Here is a 20,090-nt window from a genome sequence, read left to right as displayed (position 1 = left end):
CACACACATACACAGAGGGGCAACACACAAGGGGGAACACTCTGTCAAAGTCACAGTAGGTACAGCTACCTCAGCAAAGAGAGACGCAGAACGAAAGAGAGGACTTATATGCACACACACATACACACACACACACCACAAAAGCATGCATCATCTTCCAAATATCCTTATCATTTAAACACAAAACAGATCTCATCGCACTAAAGTCACTCACTGAACAAGTAAAACAGCTGTAGAAGAATCAGGGTCAGACAGTTGCGGTCCGTCTATACCAGACACTCGTAGTCTTTACTCACTGGTGTATTGTAAGGTCAGCAGGTTTCAGCTCAGCACTGAATATGCAGCCTCACGGCTTGTACTCATGGGTAGATATTTATAGAACTTACTAGATAAAAAAATATAAAGCATATAGGTGAACAAAGTGGTTTTGTTCTTCAAGGCTTATTGACTAAGAAAATTACAGCTTGTTGTTCTCCAGTTTTTTTGTTTGTTGTTGATAATATTTTATCAGTTCATCTTCACTGCATGATTTATATAATTTTCTTGGATAAAACATCTTAGATTTTCTCAGAAATCAGATTTAGGTAGCAAACATCAAAATAATATCCCAGGTCTAATACTGGTTTAGCTCAATGAACAGAATTTGTGCCATAATGGTAATTAATTATTTAATCATTTTTGTTAAAAGAAAGAACAATACTCAAGGTTACAGTGAGACATTTCCAATGTAAGTGAATTTAAGCACTTACATAAATTCTTCTGTTGAAATGTGTACTGTTTGAGCTGTGAAGTTGTTAATGGTATTGTTATGGTCATTTTAGGGTTTTACGTTTAGGGCGTTGTTATCATGGCAACAAAGTTGTAAAACTTAAAGTTATTAAAATGAAAACTTTCAGTTTTATAAGTCATCATTGTTTACAGATACCATACAAATATTTCATTGTATTTTTTAAAAATATTGTATTCATTTTAACAACAATTTTAAGCTTTACGCTTTGTTCTTTATGCTCTTTACGCTTTGTTTTTCTAATGCTGGAAGCTCCTGGTTGGAGGACATGATTTATGAATCATAACCTGCCAAACTGGCTATTGAGTTGGTATATGTCCCTCACCACGGTGGATTTTCATCTGTATTTGGCAGGTTGGCGGGTGTTAATTTCTAATCCATGGTATTGAGGCTATATTATTGTAAAAAAAAGTATTTTAATGTTAATGGATTGGCCCCATTCACTTCCACTTTAATTTTATTTTTCAAGAAAAGGAAGAGCCAATCAAAATTCATTTTTGTGGTAATCAACATTATGCCAAAATGCTGTTGATTGATCTTAACTGAACCGGGAATATTCCTCTTGGTTTGATAGCATCTTTTATGTCACATTCTGCATGGTTCAGAAACAACTGTGGTATCAGCTATGTTGTTAACAGAAAGTAGATTCAATCAAACGCATTTTGTATAAATTGATTATCTTATTTATTTGTCCCCCAAAGCAGTTCAGAGGCAAAAAAAGACCGCTGGTGCATCTTAAATTGCCAAATTGCCCATTTACATGAAGGTCACGCAGTAATTGCTAGACAAAGTCTGTAAATTAATGAGCTGGGGAAGATATCTATCAAATAGTTATTTGGGAATTCAGTGCAGGGAAAGGAAATGCTGTTTCGATATCACTGTCTATCATTTATGGGACTAATCATAATGATGCAGCAGCTGTATGGGGGAGGAGTTCAGCGGGCCCTGAGTAAATTGAGGGAGCAAAGAACCGAGTGCAGGCAAACGCTATGAGCTCCAGTAATGGCTCCACTTAGCCTCAATCTCTCAATGAGCTGAGGTAATGGAGCTCAACTCAAACCTCATTCAACTAGTGAAAATTCATGATGAGATTTGCAGTTAAAGAGCCCAACGTGCTGGTTTCACTGCAGTCATCACTTACATCTAAAACTGCAGGATCATTTATTATGTTTGTACTCTGGGGGACTGGTGAATGTCTGGAAAGAAAATTAGAGAAAATCTGAAATTTAAAACATTTGTTTCACGTTATTTCATTTGTGCTTGCTCGCACAAAAAGAGGCCGGATTCTCAGCACACTATTCTGAGGCGAATAGGCTGGACAAATCATGCCTCCTTTCTGCAGATAACTGGACATTTTTTTCCAGGAGCAGCACACCTGGGACCACACATTATATATCCCTGCGCCATATCTGTATGTTGCTTGGCAACCATAAATGGCCTATGGTTAGGATAATTAACTATATTACCTGGATGATTGCTTATGCTCATTATTATTATTACTATTATTATTATACATTTAGCTTTTTTTGAACACTGCTGTCTTTTGTTGCTGTTTGATGATAGCAATAAGTCACTTAAAATGAGCGTCACAGTATTTATTTTTTAAGGTGGTTTTTGCTTTGTGCTGTGTAGTGCACGCCTAGGGTGCCTAGACCCGTCCCCCTTAGTTACTGTTGCTATGTCCGACAAGCCATGCCGCTCACACTACACATCATGTTCTCAGTGAAAAATACATCGAGGTGCAAAGAGGACAGGTTACTTTTGGTATGAAACAAAGTCTCAGCTTTTCAATTTTGTAAGAAATGCAAACAATAAATACAGTTTTGTGGCTCTTTAATGTGGCGTGACAGATCGCTAGAGCGCCTCAGTTCAAGAGGCACTTGAACCGATCATCTCTCTTTACTAGTTAGAGCACAAAATAAACATGAATGAACACCAGAAGGTATCTTGTATCAACCTCGGAAAGACGTCAATACACACCACTTTTCAAGTTTCAGTCCACCGACGTTACTCTACCCTCCTGTCTTGTTTGTTTGTCGGACAAAATGGCAGATTCGACATTATAATTTGCAAGTCGTAAGAATTCGAGAGCATTCAGCAGAATCCAAAATCACAAAACCATCACGCGCTACGCTTCCGGCTTCCCATATATGGACTGACATCTGTGAACGCGCAAAGATTGACAGGTGAAAGCTTACAGCACCTTAAAATCCTTGTAAAAAGAAGTCCACTTAAAAAGAGTACATATTGTGAAAATAATATAAATGAATATAAAGTGCAAATGTAATATTCTCAGACATTTAATTGCATGTTATTTACAATTGAAGCAAAAAGCAAAAAAGTTGACATTTATATTAAATGCAATTAGCCGACCCACTCAAGTAGAACTTAAGTACTGTAAGCAATTCCTTTATTTCTAAGTACTTCTATTGTTTTCAAAATATGGTTAAAGTGTACTGCTGAATGTATTGACAAACATTTTGGCAAAGTAAAACATGCTTTAACGTAATTTCTGTTGAAACTTGTATGTCATGTATTTTAATATATTAATTAATAATTATGAAGTTGCAATTAGTACATTTAAAATATATTACATTTAAACTAAATAAAAAAAATAATTACGAGCTTTAACTGAGCTTTAGTACGTTGGTCAATGACAAAAGATTATTTAAGTAATTATATAAAATGTACTTTAAAGTAACATTTTTTATTTGACATTACAAAGTGCACCTTTTAAAAGTGTACTTAAGTGTGTTCAGAAGCAGTCGTGAAAATGTTCTCTCTTCGAGTACACTTAAGTGGCCTTATATATCTTCAAGTACAGAAGTATAAATATTCTTCTTCTAAGATCGGAAGTACACTACAAGAGCACATTCAGTACAATTTAGCACAGTTCTTTTTAAAAAGGAATGGCCATGCGGAATGTTTTGAGCGCAAGAATACTAGAGTAACAATCCTGGTGTAGAAAAAAACATTAAATTAAACACTTGTTTTGTTTACTGTGTGGAGATGTGCTGAAATCACGTTTGGTCTCGTACTGTATCGCGTATCTTGTCAGTGTCGTGCGCTTTGCTTGGCCATTTGTTGTGATAAACAGGAAAGTGTGTCCAGCTGAATTCAATTTGAGTTTTGTTAAACGAATAAAAAAGAAGCTTAGTTTACCGCGGAAGCGGTCGTGTGAAGACCGAAGAGTGTAAAGACCATCGACTCTACCGTTTGACTCCACCGAGCAGGGACATCGGCAAGGCACATAAGTATCGCTTCTGATTCATTCTCTTTCCTACTACTTGTTCCCCTTCTGTTTTCAGTTTTTATAACCAATTATTACTATGTGTTTCCAGATCCCTACTATCACTACCACTCGCAAACCATGCATCACACACTGTAGGCAGCGCAATCCTAACAACCTGCGCACTTTGCCTATGTCTACTAATACACTACTTTCATTTTCTATTGGTCTCTGGAATTGCCAGTCTGCTGATAGTATTTATAGAGTTTTAGCTTTTAGTTTTAATTACTTTTTCTTATTTGTAAGTCGCTTTGGATAAAAGCGTCTGCTAAATGACTAAAAGTAAAAGTAAAGATAAAAAAATTCTGACATGGCACCTTTAAATCATTTAAAAATGATCAGCAAAAACAATTTTTCCCTGACTGGCCAAAGCTTCATCGGTGAGTTGACAAGAATATTTCTACTTCATCAGCGACTTCATTCTAGTTAGCTAAAGTCAAGATCTCTTTAAATTAAACAGTAACAGACCCCAACAAGCTCAAGCTTTTTATTAAAATTAAACACCACAAATTATGGTCCACTTTTTGTATTAAAGGCAGATAAAACATTTAAATCATAAAATAAAATCACAGCGTAATTACAGCGTTGCCATTCATATGCAAAAACCTTTGTGATTTCATTTTTTCCACGGTAAAGATGCTGAGTTGTTGTACTTCTATATTACAAAAGCAAAATATATCCTAATCAACAAGGCATCTCCAAGAAATTCACACATAAACGTTTGTTAAGTCCTGACCTATTGCTGAATCTGCCTTTCTCTTTCAAAAAAAATTAAAATAAAATAATTATAATGTTCAACCCCCACCCCATGTTCCCTTTGCATTCTTCTGATTATGTTTTTACACAGTCTCCTCTAAGATAACCTCGATAGTGTGAGGCACATCCTGACCTGCCACTACAGAGATGTTGGGAACATTTATAGAGGGAATTGAGATAGTTGGCACAGTGATGGTGGGCATGGTAAGGCTGGGGTGCAGGAAGACCACAGAGGAGCTGCCTTCCTCTGCCACCAGCATGCCCTCCTGGACCACAGGCACGGCGGATGAGGAGGAGGATGGTGAAGATGAAGCAGACTCCTGTACTAAGAGGATGGTCTGCACTGCTGCATCATCATCCGTGTTCTGTGCGGAAGGATCCACGGGGTCGTTGGCGTGCAGACGCATGTGTTTGTCGAGGTTGGGTCGTGAGCGGAAGGCGGTGGGACACCGAGGGCAGATGTACGGCCGTTCGCCGCTATGCACACGGGCGTGCTCCGTTAGCCTCGCTGCTACGCTGAAGCTTTTACCGCACACCCAGCATGTGAACGGCCGCTCGCCGCTATGAATGCGCTCGTGATCCTGCAGGTGCGGAAGCTGCCGGAAACGCTTCCCACAATAAGTGCACTGAAAAAGAGAGAGGAAGTGAATGTGTGAAAAAGAATGAGGCAGTGTTATTCTCATCATTAATGATGAAAATATTTGTTAATGAAAGAATTTCTGAATTTGGCAATGATAATAGAGACGAGACGAAAAATATGCAAATATTAAATGATTTTATTTAAAAATGCCACTGAAAAAAAATGAATGCAACAATGTTATAGTAACAGTTTGCAACATGGACATAACTAAAGTCTCTAAAGCATGAAAAATTTACAACATAGAAACTTTTAAAAAGTGGCTAATAAATAAGTATAAAATAGATTTCATGTACTATTTTTGTCACTTAGATTTTCAAATTTTATGTTGATAAATCATTTTTACTGATTGTTTAAAATTCTTAAATGATTATACATTACTCTTATGCTCTCCAAAGCTGTATTATTTGATCACAAATACAGTAAAAACAGCAATATTGTGAGATGTTACTACAATTTAAAATAACTATATTCTATTTTTAATATATTTTTTCCAAAGCTACATTTTTAGCAGCCATTACATCTTCAATGTCACATGATCCTTCACAAATCATTGTAATATTATTGATTTCTTATTACTATCAATGCTGAAAATAGTTGTGCTGTTGATATTTTTGTAGAAACATTTAGAATAGAAATATTTTGTAACATTATACATTTCTTTCTGAATAAATATACACATACTTGAATGGTAGTATATATAAAGATAATGTTATATTTTATATTATTATTTATTTATTTTTTTACAAAAAAATTGTAATACAACTTAACACTGGAACCAGCACATATATGAGCCATTCAGGTTCAGGAAACTTACCTCAAAGGGTCTCTCGTTGGTGTGTGTCCTCATGTGAACGGTGAAGGTGGACGCGTAGGCAAACTCCTTCCCGCAGAACTCGCAGGTGAATCGGCGTGGGGCATTTCGTTTGCCTAATGCTCCACAGCAGTGGGCCACGAGATGCTCCCCTAGAGCAGCACTGGAGGCGAAGCGGCGTCTGCAGGGGGTGAGCGGGCACCGCAGGGGTGTCTGACCCGTGTGGGAGAGGCGATGCAGGTCAAGAGCATCCTGAGTCACGCAGCGGTGGCCGCACATATCACACTCCAGCTGACCTCCCACCTTGCCTCTTCCCTGACCTTTATATCTGCGGCGGCCCATCTCCTCCCCTGTGCAGCGCTGAAGGTGTGTGTCCAGCACTGTCTGATTCAGGAACTGAGAGCCGCAGTTAGGACACGTCTTTGGTTCTTTATCTACAAACAAAGACAGAGGGATTGAAGGGGTATGAGAGTGGGTAAGTTGTGTCACTAGATATGTCTCCACCCAAAGTGGCGAATTCAAAATTATATGAAAATTTGGAATATTGCATAAAACATTTGCGAAAGAAGTTTCCATTTCATGTTTAAGAGAACTAAACTGTTGCTTCCTGGGAAACTGGCGCAAATGATCAATAATAAAAATGGATTGCTGCAAGTTTTATTAATATTATATCTATCTGTCTGTCTGTCTGTCTGTCTATCTATCTATCATATATATATATATATATATAAATAAAAATTGAGTGCGTTGTTCCTGCACATTTTCAAATTTTATGCGCTTCTTGCCATTTCCATCCAGCTTTTTATGATGTCCTATAATACATGTTAAAATATGTGGATGGAAACTACTACTGTGCTACTGTGTTCACATGTCCATATTTAAATAGGGTCCATCAAACAGCACTAGGCTGAGAGATGAAAAATAATACGTTTTTTAGGCTGAACGCTTTTATTTAAATATAAAATTTAAAGTAAATTTTCTACATACAGGTAAAATATATTTTCTATCAAAGCAAATTTGTCCATGTCTAAAAACATACATCATGCATTTTGATGAATTACCGATGCATTTAACCATTAAAACAAATTAAGATTATTAAAGCAAACAATTTTTTCCAGATTGTTAGCTATGGGGTAAGTGTGAGATGCTTCATGAGCCAGTGGCCCAACTAACAAATACTATTAAAATATGAATCATTCACATATACCCTAACAAATCAACTTAATCCTGGGCTGGGCAAGTTCTACTAATGAACCATTTTTTGCCTGAGAAATCATATTTCTATCACCACTTTCTGTTAGTTACTGTTCGTTTCATTTCACCTTGACTAGAGAGGACACCTTATGTTAAAAGTGGCCAACTTATCCCACTCATATATAATGCACTCTAAAGTGCTTATCTACAATAAGAGAAATGGAAAGGCACACATATTCTCTAGTCTCCGGCTTCTGATGTACCGGACATGAGAGATATTTATGTTTACGTACACGTTCCCTCACACACAAAAATAATCTTCTGCTTCTTATCAAGTGAGAAAAACAAACACGTATTGTTTGTTCCTTATCTAAAAAGAGGGCCGGAGACGGAGAGAGCAGCACAAACATGAGAATACAAAAAGCTCCCTCTTATTTACACAGGACCAATCAGAGGGAGGCGGCTGATAAACAGACATTTCACAGAATGCACAGCGCATACGCAGAAATAACAGCACTTTACGGGGGTCACGGGTGATGTGATGTGATGTTTAGATGCAGAGCATTCAAACTGTCAGGCTGTGACTCAGCCTCACTGACCTTTACAGGCTTTTAAAAGCTTCTACTAAGCAACTCTGCACTCCCTTATTTTCACCTGTATAAAAAATCTATCCTGCTTCGTTTTCTGCCTCTGTTCAGCTAAAGAGAGGAACAGCTGCGGCAGCGGACAGATCTGTGTAAGAGCCTCTGATTAGAGGTGATAATGATCAGCAGCTGATCTTATCAATACACACACAACCCATCCTGATCAATGTGACCTTTGACCCCATCTATTTACTTGGAAGCAATCGATGAAAGCTCATTCATTTGACAGATCTGTGTGTGAGTGTGTGGTCAGAAACACAAACATGAACCCAAACAGAGCTGTAAGTCGAAAGGAGAAACTGATAGGGCCACTTAAAGTAAGTGAGTTTGTAAGTGTATTAGGGATACCCATGCTGATTTACTGCAGTTATTATATAATATATATTGAACAGTTATTACAAAAAGTAGATTAACATGTCTATATATTGTCCATACATGAAATAATTACATTTTGTACATTTGTCATGTTGTTATTTTAATAATAATTATATATAAAATAAAAGGTAATCAATTTAATAGTTTCATTTAAAAAAATATGTGTTTGTGTGTGTGTGTGTGTGTGTGTGTAAATGTGTGTCAATTGTGTTATCAAATTTGATGCAAATTTAAATTTTGTAAATGATTTAATTTGATAAATTAATTTAATAACACACATACACGCACACAAATTTAAACACATTTACACACACACGCACATATATATTTTTTTAATTAAACAATTAAACTGATCACATTATGTTGTATTTAAAAGTATTGATATTTGTATGACAATTACCATAAAAATTCTTAAATATAGTAAAATATTGCATGTACTATTTCATAAACAAATTACATATCCTAATACACATAAAAATGGAGAGAAAGGTTAAACAATTATTATACATTATATTATACATGTATAATATATACATAATAATTATCATACATATGTATGCGTGTTTGTGTGTGTGTGTGTATATATATATATATATTATACAGACAATATACAGTCTGTAAAAGCTCATTTTCGCATTGTCTACTCAATGCTTTTGTTTAGCACAATGACATAATGTCTCTGAAACATCTTTATTAGGGGGCTAAAATATTAATATGCTCTTAATTTAATTAATCGGCATATTGTTAAATTAACTTGATTACATTTTAATCAATTGCCAGCCCTAATCCTAATGCATGAATGTAAGAAATAGCATGTGAATGAGAGCTCGTAAGGACAAAAGGCTGAGTGTGTAATTGTTTCCTGCAGGCTGACCTTGGTGGATGAGAGAGTGGAGGTCCAGCTCTTTGCGTCGTATAAATGCCTCCCCGCACACATTGCAAGGGAAGGGATGGCTGGTGTGTAGGAGTCTAGAACAGCGAAAAACAGAGAGAACGTGAATAAGAAAGGCTGCATCATGCAATTCCTGGAGCCAATCCAGCAACAATTGCTGTGAGAAAAGCCACGTTTGAATTCACCCACATATCATAAGGCACACAGTCATCATGTACTCGCATAGAAGTACAATTAATATCACCAAAAAATAATGCAGCTTCAACTTTGAGCTGAAGAAACGTCATTAAACTGAGGCGTGCGGCAGAGTGGCAGCCTCTATAATGTTTTAAAGCCCACCGCATGGGATTAAAATCAGCAGGGTCCTTACTAATTATTCCTGACATCAATAATTACTGCTTATATTTACTTTTCAGTGCCGTGGCAATGTGTCATCTTTAACCAGTACCCTCAGTAAAATGACTGGAGGAAGAAATATCATCTGATTTCTTTTTTTAATTATTGGCATTTTAATTAAGAATGCAAATTCAGTAAATTACTGACATATGCTTATTAGTTGTAAACAACCGAACAGTTTATCTGCATTCTGATCTTATTAGCTGTATCAGTGCTCTGGAAAAGCAAGAAAGTTCGATGTTACAGAGATAATAACTCTGTACAATTGCAGCATTAATGCGTTTTACTCCTGTGCCACTGAGCATTATGAGAAGTCCAGTAATGAAGGCCCTTGTGAATAGAGTTTCAAATAGTTAGATTAGCATTATAATATTACATAAAGTATTATAAAAAGGCATTCTGCTAACCTGGTTATTGAACTTCTTTAGAATTCAGCTTGTTTCAGGGTAAGTAACAGCACATTCAATTGGAGTCAATACGCTGATGACACCAAGGAAATAACTGCAATCACATAAGGGAAGCACTCCTATCTCACACCACCATCATTAAGGTACTTTAGTAGGAAGAAGCATTCACCCTTTTGAATTTTTTTTCATTTTCTGCTCCCTAAGTGTTCAGCTATGCCAAGCATTTCAATCTGAAAATCCATCATGTTTTGAATTATTTCTGTACTGGAAACACTCATTTAACTCTACTCATTCCTCATCACTCATGTCTCAATTTGTAAAAACAATGGGAAAATGTAAGTACAATTATACATGTTTATCAATTGAGAGTTTTTTTTCTACAAAGGTCAGGTTTTAGGTCAATGTGTAAATATGTAATTTATAAAACGTGTCAAATCTAATTTAGGCAATTCTGTGTGTGTCTTATTTACTTTCGACAAATTGTGTGAGGTCATGTAACACCATTTAAGTTTGGGGTCAGTTTCTCAAAGAAGTCTCTTATGCTCACCAAGGCTGCATTTATTTGATAAATGCAGTAAAAACAGTAATGTAAAATATTATAACAATTTCAAATAAATGTTTCTTGTTTATTTTAATATATAAAATGTAATTTAATGCTGTGTTGGCAGAGTTTTCAGCAGCCATTGCTCCAGTCTTCAGTGTCACATGATCCTTCAGAAATCGTTCTAATATGCTGATTTGGTGCTCAAGTAGCATTTCTTATTATTATAAATGTTGCAAAAACAGTTGTGCTGCTTAATATTTTTGTGGAAGTCGTAACGCATGTTTTCAGGATTCTTTGGTGCATAGAAATATCAAAAGAACAGCATTTATTTGAAATATAAATCTTTTTGCAACATTATGATTTTACTGTCACCTTTGATCAGTTTAATGCATCCTTGATGAATAAAAGTATGCTTCTTTTTTTTTATCTTGACTCCAAACATATGCATGCATTATATCTATCATCTGCCACCCTGTTCTCTAATTTCTTTCCCTTTTTCCAGCAGCAAAAGCAAAGCCACATTACAGCAAGATGCCGAATGTCCATGGTGACTGTTTAGCTCTCCTGTTTTTATTTCTTCAAGATTCACATTGACTGGATGCCAAAATAAGGTATTCGTAATACATCACATGGGAAATGAGAAATGTCAGAGCCACTTGTTTAATTGATCACTTCTCTTAGAGACTAATCAAGACATCTTCCTGATGTTGCACAGTTTGACAGGGCAAGCATTTCCGGTACAGAAAAAAAACCCTGTAGGGACGTGGACCATAACAAGGAAGGGCACCAACAGGGCTTGTTAACTAACAGAAACATCCAATGATTAGTCCAGTGTCATCTCAAGTTTCCGCTCAAATGAATCTGGCATCAGGCCCTTTGTTGAGACAGGCAGCAAAAATTGAATTGTTTGGTATATCGGTCTCAAATCCATCACACAAAAAAATACACGTAATCCTTTCCATGTTTACAGCTGAATACATAATTTTCACGCACTCTTTTGGTATATACACAAAATGCATCTGCTCTCTCACGTGCCTCGTAGTTCAGCACCTCAGCGAGATGTCATGATAGACAGGAGAAGAGGCAGTTTTCCGTCCTCTTTTCCCACACTGACAGCTACTGCTAGTTGTTGTTTGAGAAAGTCTGGCATCGTGCTGACAATCATATCATTACTACAACAACCCATGTTCATGCACCGGATACTGACTACACTGTCTGAACAAACGGATCAGATTTCATCACTTGCTAAATGACAGTGCGGACAGTCGCTCCTAAAGATCGGATTTGAAAACCAAATCAGATTTGTGCGCAGCGTGACATTATTTAAGTTCTCGCCGACTACTTATACCTTTCCATCTCTATTTACAGTCAGATTAAATATCAATCATCTTTGGGAACGAGCTAAGGAGGAGGATAAACATATTTAAAGAAACACAGTCGTGTCATTCCAAACCTATATGACTTTCTTTCCTCTGTGGAACACAAAAGAAGATATTTTGAAGTTTTTTTTTTTTTGTCCACAAAATAAAAGTGTTGTTTTGGACCCCACTGACTTTCTTTGTATGGACAAAAACAGATGACATTATTCAAAATATCTTTTTTTGTTGTTGTTGTTCATCCTGAAAGTGATGAAAGGTGAGCAAATGATAAATTTAGATTTTTGGATGCAACACACACAGACCTGTGACTCTTCAGCTGGGACTCGAACTTGAAGCTGGCTGGGCACTCTGGGCAGATGTGCAGACGCCCATCGCTTGATTGTCCCCTGCCTTTTCCTCTGCCTCTGACCTTGCGTTCCTGGCTTTCACCCCCCTGGTGAATCAGCATGTGGCGTTTGAGTGACGTCGGCTGGAAGAAGCGCTTGTCACAGAGGGGACAGTTGAATATGCGGGATCCTCCGTGGGTCAGGTTGTGACGTAGCAGGTTGGCCGGAGACGGGAAGCTCTTTTTGCAAATTTTGCAGTTAAAGAGTTTCTCACCTGTGTGCTGGAACACATGCTCACGCAGACGGCTGCGCCGCGTAAAGCCCTGTCCACAATGTGGGCACTCGTGTGGCAGGGCGGTGCGTGACCAGTCGCGGCTCAGCTTGGCGGGAGCCTCAATGGCGCCGTCTGCAGCTGCTGCTGCTGTTGCTGCTGCCGACAGAAACACTTTGTTAACAGGAAATCTAAACGAAGGAGACTGTCCGTGTAATATCAAATTAATTTGATACGTTTCAGGCTTAAACATTATGAACGTTGTGAAATGCTGATTAAGTAATGAACAATATCACAATCTGTTCAGATAACAGAAACTTGTTACATTTAGCAGGTACCGTTTTCACAAATCAATAAAAGGCATCTACCACTTCCATGTACACTACCGTTCAAAAGTAATATACACACAGGTAGTGTACGTGAATTTATATGTTCTTGTAAATCAATAATCAGTAAATAATGTCAAGATATACTGCAAAGAATCATCTTTTATACATAATATTCCTGTAAGTGAATTCTTTATTTTCTATTGGCAGATTTTTATTTATTTATTATTTACTTTAAGCATTAACTTTACTTAACTACTTTTTTCTACTATTAAAATCTGCACAATAGAATAAAATATTTATGATTATTATCATCATGGTTTCTGATCTTTCTGATCTGATCCTCTGATGTATTTATAAAGCAGAATGAAACAAAAATTGAAACAAAATGAAACAAATGAAATATAACTCTTGAAATATTCCATAGACTCCCAGTGGACTCCAGATCCCAATGTGAAAAGCTCTGATTTTAAGTAATTCTTCTGGTACATTCAGTACTTAAAAATAATGAATGAGCAACTTTAAAACGTTAACTTTAAGGGATAGTTATAAACATGTATAACTTTTTTTCTTCTGTGGAACATAAAAGTGACAAAATAAGAAATTCTGAGAAATGTTTTTTTGACCATACAATGAAAGTCCATAGTAACTAAAACTGCTGGTTACCAACATTGTTTAAAATATCTTCATTTATATTCCACAGAATAAAGAAAGTCATACAGGTTTGGAACGACATGAGGGTGAGTAAATTACATAACGACAATTTTTGGGTCAACTATCCTTTTAAATATTGTTCTCTACAACTTAAGTTACTTTACAATGTACATCTTTTACTCAAGTCTGACTTTTAAGACTGTTTGTGTACAGCCCAGAGCCAGAATCATGGAATTACATTATCAGTTAATAAAATGAGTATGTATGGATATCCTACTTAGTTAGGTCTCTTTGGAATTGTGCTGTGTCGTGTGCACTCAGTCTGACCTGGTTGTCCAAGGTTCACGTTGTCTCTGGGTTTCACAACAATAGCTGGAGTTGCAGTAGGGTACAGCCTGCCTTTCACTTCACCAGAGGGTGGATGTCCCGCAGCTGCGTTCTTATGCTCCCGCCGATGGTACAAGAACTGTGTGGTGCTCATGAACTCAGCCCCGCACTCTGCGCAGGTGTGCAACGCCGCCTCCAGGCTGTGCTCGGTTCTGCGGTGCTGAGCCAACTCCTGGTCACTGGTGAAAACAGATCCGCATTGATGGCAAAGGAAATTCTGTCCTTCTGTGCTCAAAGATGAAGCTTTCACAGGTTCCTTGTCTGTGCTACTTTCCACCTCTCCTTGGATCTCCTCAACCACAGTGCTTTTTTCCATCTCCACATCTTCTTCCATCTTATCAACGACCACATCCATTCCTTCTTCCTGGTTTGCTCCATTACTCTCCTCCACCATCTCCACACAAACCTCTGTGCCTTCCACGGCAGGTTCCTGCTCAGTCTGGAGAGCCTCAGATCCTCTCATCCCATCATTCTCCAGCTCAACCTCCACATGTGCTACAGGGGTCTCAGTTATGGTTTGTTCCAGAGTGGTCACCTCCATTAGGCTCTGGCCTTCTCCAGCTGTGGCTAAAAGCAAGAGTCCCTCACCTGGGGCCTCCAGCATGGCTGTGGAGAGCTGAGGAACGGCAGGTTGAGCCTGCTTGGGTTTATCCTCCCCCTCTGAGCGGTGCTGCTTTCGGTGATAGAGGAAAAGAGTGGTGTTGAGGAAGCCCTCTCCGCAAACCGTGCAGCGGTGTATGGCATCCTTCAAGCCGTGCTGAGTCTTGCGGTGAGTCACAAGCTCTGGAACCAGGCTGAAGCTTTGCCCGCACTCCACGCAGAGCAGGCTGGAGGGGGGCTTAGCCTTTTTCTGCCCCCTGCGCCTTGTGGCGGAACTGTTTTCTTCAGCTGAGGACTCCACAGGTGCAGTTTCCTGGGTGGCTGAAGTCTCCGGAGGTTCATTGGGGACACTGTTGCTCTGTACACCATCAGGTGCCGCTACTCTTTCAGAAACCTCTCCTACTGCCACAAATACTTGACTAGTGTTCTCCATCTTCATTTCAGCCTGCCTTCCCTCTTCTTTCACCTCCATCTGTTCGTGTGCATTCTGTGCTTGCTCAGCGTCCTGATATTCTGGCTGGGTAGGAACCGGTTGGGCTGCCGTTTCAACACTTTCTCTACTCTGCTCTCCTCCAGGTCCAGGTCCCGTCTCAAGACAACAGCCCATCTTGCGGTGATGCTGCCAGAGTGACAGAGCATCAAAGAGAACCTCACAGTCAGCGCACTGATACAGAACACGAGGAGCATCCGCCTGAAGAGTTTTCTTCTGTTCTAGCAGAGAAGACAGATCAACAGCTGTCTGAGTCTGGATCTGGGGAGCTGACACAGCCTGCATCGCCACCTAGTGAGATGAAACAAAACATACACATCAAGTAATCTGATGACAAATGATGACAATTGCAGAGCAAAATAAAAGTGTGTAATTGCATTTTGGGTCAATGATATGATGCTCTTTTTTTTATATATAATTTTTTATTCCCCCCCCCCCCAAAAGATACATTAAAAATACTATCTTACATACAATTAATTTAATATTTTTTGGGGAGCATAAAGTCCAAAAAGTAAGGGTGACACAACTGTCCTGATATCTTTACGAAACAAAAAAATCTCTTTAAAAGAAATATAAGAAAATAAAAAAATTTAAAAGATGTAGTCTGGCATAATCTTTTATTATTTATTAGAAAAATATTTTAACTGCTTCACTACAAGGTCAGTATGTCTTTTAAAATATCAGATAATTTGACTTTTTAGTAACCAGGCAAAGTTGGTTCAGATTGTCATGTGGTGCAACTCCCCCAAAACTCCATATTTATAAGTTAATAATTCATGATATTTGTAAAAAAAGAAATTATGATTGTGAATAATGATTAAGATGTGTTCACTTTCAATGTGTATGGAGTCATTTAAAACATTTCTTCATATAATTTTGAAAGTTACATGAATTCATTGAAAGTTACACGAGTACATTACATACATGCATTCAAAACTAGATGATTAAAAGATTTTTACTTTTCTTTATCATTGACATTCTTATTTGTCATTGACCCATTTTCATAAATTTGTAAAAATGATTATCTTCTGCATTTTTCTAATTTGTTGTTAATGAGTTGTTGTTATTATTATTTAATTTGTTGTTAACGAGTTGTTGTTATTTATTTTTTTATTTTTTTTAGTATTTGTATAACACTTCATTGTTTGGATTTTCTTTTCAGGTTTAAATTCAGTTTTAATTACTTGTGGACTGTATTTTTTTTTTTACCAGCTTATTGTATATGTACACTGAAAACTTCTTCCTGAACACAGTCACTGAGAGGAAACACCCATGTGCTGATAGCTCTCACATAAGTAAAAACCCACTCAAGAAGTTAGCACATGTCACACTCTATGGAGTCATTTAAAACATTTCTTCATATAATTTTGAAAGTTACATGAATTCATTGAAAGTTACACGAGTACATTACATACATGCATTCAAAACTAGATGATTAAAAGATTTTTACTTTTCTTTATCATTGACATTCTTATTTGTCATTGACCCATTTTCATAAATTTGTAAAAATGATTATCTTCTGCATTTTTCTAATTTGTTGTTAATGAGTTGTTGTTATTATTATTTAATTTGTTGTTAACGAGTTGTTGTTATTTATTTTTTTATTTTTTTTAGTATTTGTATAACACTTCATTGTTTGGATTTTCTTTTCAGGTTTAAATTCAGTTTTAATTACTTGTGGACTGTATTTTTTTTTTTACCAGCTTATTGTATATGTACACTGAAAACTTCTTCCTGAACACAGTCACTGAGAGGAAACACCCGTGTGCTGATAGCTCTCACAGAGTGTAAAAACCCACTCAAGAAGTTAGCACATGTCACACTCAATTCAAGCTAACATTCACTGTTACCAAGGGCACGGCGTGGGGGTCCGTGTTACCATCATCTGACGTAATCGGCTGCGACATCCCACTGAACTGACATGGCACAAACGGTTTGTGTTCGCCATGCTATCTTTTTAAAATAGTTTAAGCACCCACTTAAGCCATCTTGATGAGAGAGTATTAAGAGTAGAGAGGGTGACTCAGAGAGACAGAGAGGTTTGGCTGAGGACACCCATAAACCCGATGGACAGATGCACTTATGTTGTATCTATTTTCAGCATGGATGTTTCAAATGAGATCATTTATAAGAGCAGATGGAGATCTAAAAACAAAGTCAAAGAGGCGATGGCACCGCGAATGGGCATAACAGGCTGCAGCCTCATCTCATCCACCAGCTGATATAGAGCAGCATTATCATCACATACTGAAAATGAGGTGGAAAATATTGATATGAAAACATGTATTAAAGTAATTAATGCAAAATAAACAAAAACGAACATAAAACAATTGTGATATGTCTCTGTCAATACTCTGTCACCTGCCTCTGTTTGCATGAAAGCTTTCAGTTTAATTTTTCCCCACTTTAAAGTTTATTTTGCACATTCATTTTCACAACCATGATTTACCAAGTAATGACATTAATAGTTCAACAGATTTTTATGTGAGCATCAATCATTGCGATTAAATCTCTTTATTACAAGTATTCATACTTATTTTTGCACTTACATATATTTAATAAATTTAAAAGTCTGTTTTAAAAAAAGTAAATGAATGAAACAATTGAAATATATATATATATATATTTATGCACATTACTAAAATGAAATTGAACAACAAAAGTTAAATAAAAACATATATTCAAATAAAATCTATAAATAGATAAATAGTTCTGTGGGAGGCTTCATCTACGACACTGCAAAAATGAAAAGGCACATTTTCTAATTTGATTCACCTTTTTTAGAGTTGTGATTTGCTACTTGTTTAAAAAGCAGAAAGACAGAGAATGTCTTTTTCAGCTGTGACTAATAACTAGCTTGAAGAGAGCTACTCCAATCATTATGAAAACAGTCAAGCATTGATTCAAACTTGACTGTTTTTATAACAACTAGAGTAAAAGTGCATCAACATTAGAGTGTAAAAGACAGAATCTCAAGTGCCTCATTTCCCCCCTGTAGTGAAGAGACAAATTAGGAGTTGCGCAAAAAAAAACATCCGCTTACAAAATTATCCTTTTAGATTTCAGCTCACTATTCAGGATTACTGGAAGCTGCTCTTCAAATTTTCTAGTCTGTTTTGGATAATTATAGTTATGAGTTCAAGGGGTATTAAGGGAATAAAATAGATTACATTTTTCACAGGCTTTCAGGAGCCGCATGTTAATGCACCCCATTTAGAGATAATGCTGAGTAATACCACAAAGAAAACCTTTTTTTTTTTTTTTTTTTAAGAAAAGGAATTTGACAAACCCATCTCATGTGACTTAGGAAAAAGGTGATTTCCTGTGAGTTTTATCAGAAAGATAAAGTTTTGAATTAGTTTATGGGTGAACTGTGTATGGGTGTATTCACACCAGGAAAGTCCGCTAGTTCACTTGCTCTGGTCCGGACCAAATACATTTACCATTGATTTGTTTTTGTTTGGTGTGGTTCGCTTTCACACTGCCCTTTTTGCAAGTGAACCAGAAATTATAAACAAAACCACACGTATGCTAAGGTCATCCATTCATTGGACAGAAATTCTCAAGCGTACCAGAGTTCGTTTTGAACCGGACCGAGACCACCTCTTCAGCTGGGTCTCGGTGCGGTTGTTTGGTCCGCACCCGAGTGCGACTGCTGTATTCACACCTGCCCAAAAGATCCACACCAAGGGGGGGAACGAACTTGAGTTTGATTCAATCGAACCAAACAAGACAGGTGTGAATATGACACCCTATGATAGTAGATATGTGTCAATACCTGTGCCAGACCAGCGGCGGCAGCTGCAGCCTCGATAGGCGTCTCATTGGGCAGCAGTTGTGGATTCTCTGCAGTGCAGGTCATCTGATGTGCAAGCACTTCCTCTAGTGTAGGAAACTCCTGATAACAGGGAAAGCACATGTACACTGAAGAGGACTCCATGGCTGCTGGAAACACACAAGAATATATTTAATAAAAAAATAATACGTGTTTAAATAAAGACAAGTGATGAAAACATTTGATTAAAGGTAAAATGTTAAAGGTTTTAAAGGTTTGACTCCAATAACAGCGCTGATAAAACCTCTTTTAATGCAACAGAGAATGTACAACCAAAAAAAAAAAATTGCAGCAATCCTACTCGCACTCCCTGGACCTTTTCAAATGAAGACATTAAAAATGATTTAGCACTAAACATTTATTTAACCATAAGAGATAAAGGTGACTGTTCGATGCATTGTTTTTTAGACAACATTAATGTATTGTAAATAATTGTGATAATTTTGTGAAAGTCTTCATTCATTTGTTTGTTTTTTTAAACAAAGATTAAAGGTTTTTGATAGAGGTCAACCGATTAAGCGGCCGATTTTTGGCATTTTTTAATTAATCGGCATCGGCCGATTGTGCTGCAAATTAGGCCGATTTATAGGCAGGCGCATCTGCGGGCAGCTAAGCGTTGTTGCGGAACGCCGGAAAATCTCTCTCTGGCTGCGTGAGACGGAGTAGCTCACACTCTGCAGCCGCTTCTTGTTCACACACAGCTTCAGCTAATGATGTCAGGGCAAAACCGACCGTTTCGAAAGCGTAATTACGTTTTACCCTACTAGAATTGATGCCGGAACGTTATCATATTCATAAGTGCAAGTCATTTGCATGTATAAGTAGAAACATATGCAATTCAGACTAAACTTCTGGGCTGATTATAACGTGCACGATAACTTTCCTCGTGATAGATTAGATTCCTCATGATAAATAGATTTTCCAAAAGGCTTATACTTCCTTGAATAAACTGAGCACTGCACGTTTCAAAATTAAAATGCAGCACGGGTGTTTTTATATGAATGTATCTTTGAAAAGAAACGACAGTCTTCAGAAAAGCTTCTATGTCATTTTCATTTCGTCTTTCCTGTAATGCCTGATAAAGTAG

General features: G+C 37.2%; 1 protein-coding gene across 4 annotated transcripts in view; it reads right to left on the bottom strand.

Moving 5' to 3' along the window:
- Positions 1–4,912: 4,912 nt before the first annotated feature.
- LOC107724156 (zinc finger protein 27-like) overlaps positions 4,913–20,090 on the bottom strand; it is a 22,997-nt gene continuing 7,819 nt past the window's right edge. The window contains exons 2-7 of one of the 4 annotated variants that reach the window (XM_016532959.1): positions 18,947–19,113; positions 14,019–15,459; positions 12,417–12,870; positions 9,371–9,465; positions 6,287–6,717; positions 4,913–5,458 (exon numbers count right to left, since the gene is read on the bottom strand). In XM_016532959.1, coding sequence (XP_016388445.1) covers positions 4,916–5,458; positions 6,287–6,717; positions 9,371–9,465; positions 12,417–12,870; positions 14,019–15,459; positions 18,947–19,108 — 3,126 coding nt within the window. In that variant the 5' untranslated portion in view covers positions 19,109–19,113 and the 3' untranslated portion in view covers positions 4,913–4,915. The remainder of the gene's footprint in view (positions 5,459–6,286; positions 6,718–9,370; positions 9,466–12,416; positions 12,871–14,018; positions 15,460–18,946; positions 19,114–20,090) is intronic. The other 3 variants (XM_016532961.1, XM_016532962.1, XM_016532960.1) reach the window with 3 other exon arrangements.

Source organism: Sinocyclocheilus rhinocerous, unplaced genomic scaffold, assembly GCF_001515625.1.
Source record: "Sinocyclocheilus rhinocerous isolate Xijiao unplaced genomic scaffold, SAMN03320098_v1.1 scaffold1326, whole genome shotgun sequence".
Lineage (NCBI taxonomy): Eukaryota > Metazoa > Chordata > Actinopteri > Cypriniformes > Cyprinidae > Sinocyclocheilus > Sinocyclocheilus rhinocerous.
Note: the sequence above shows the minus strand (reverse complement) of the source record. Positions and strands in the feature narration are given on the sequence as shown.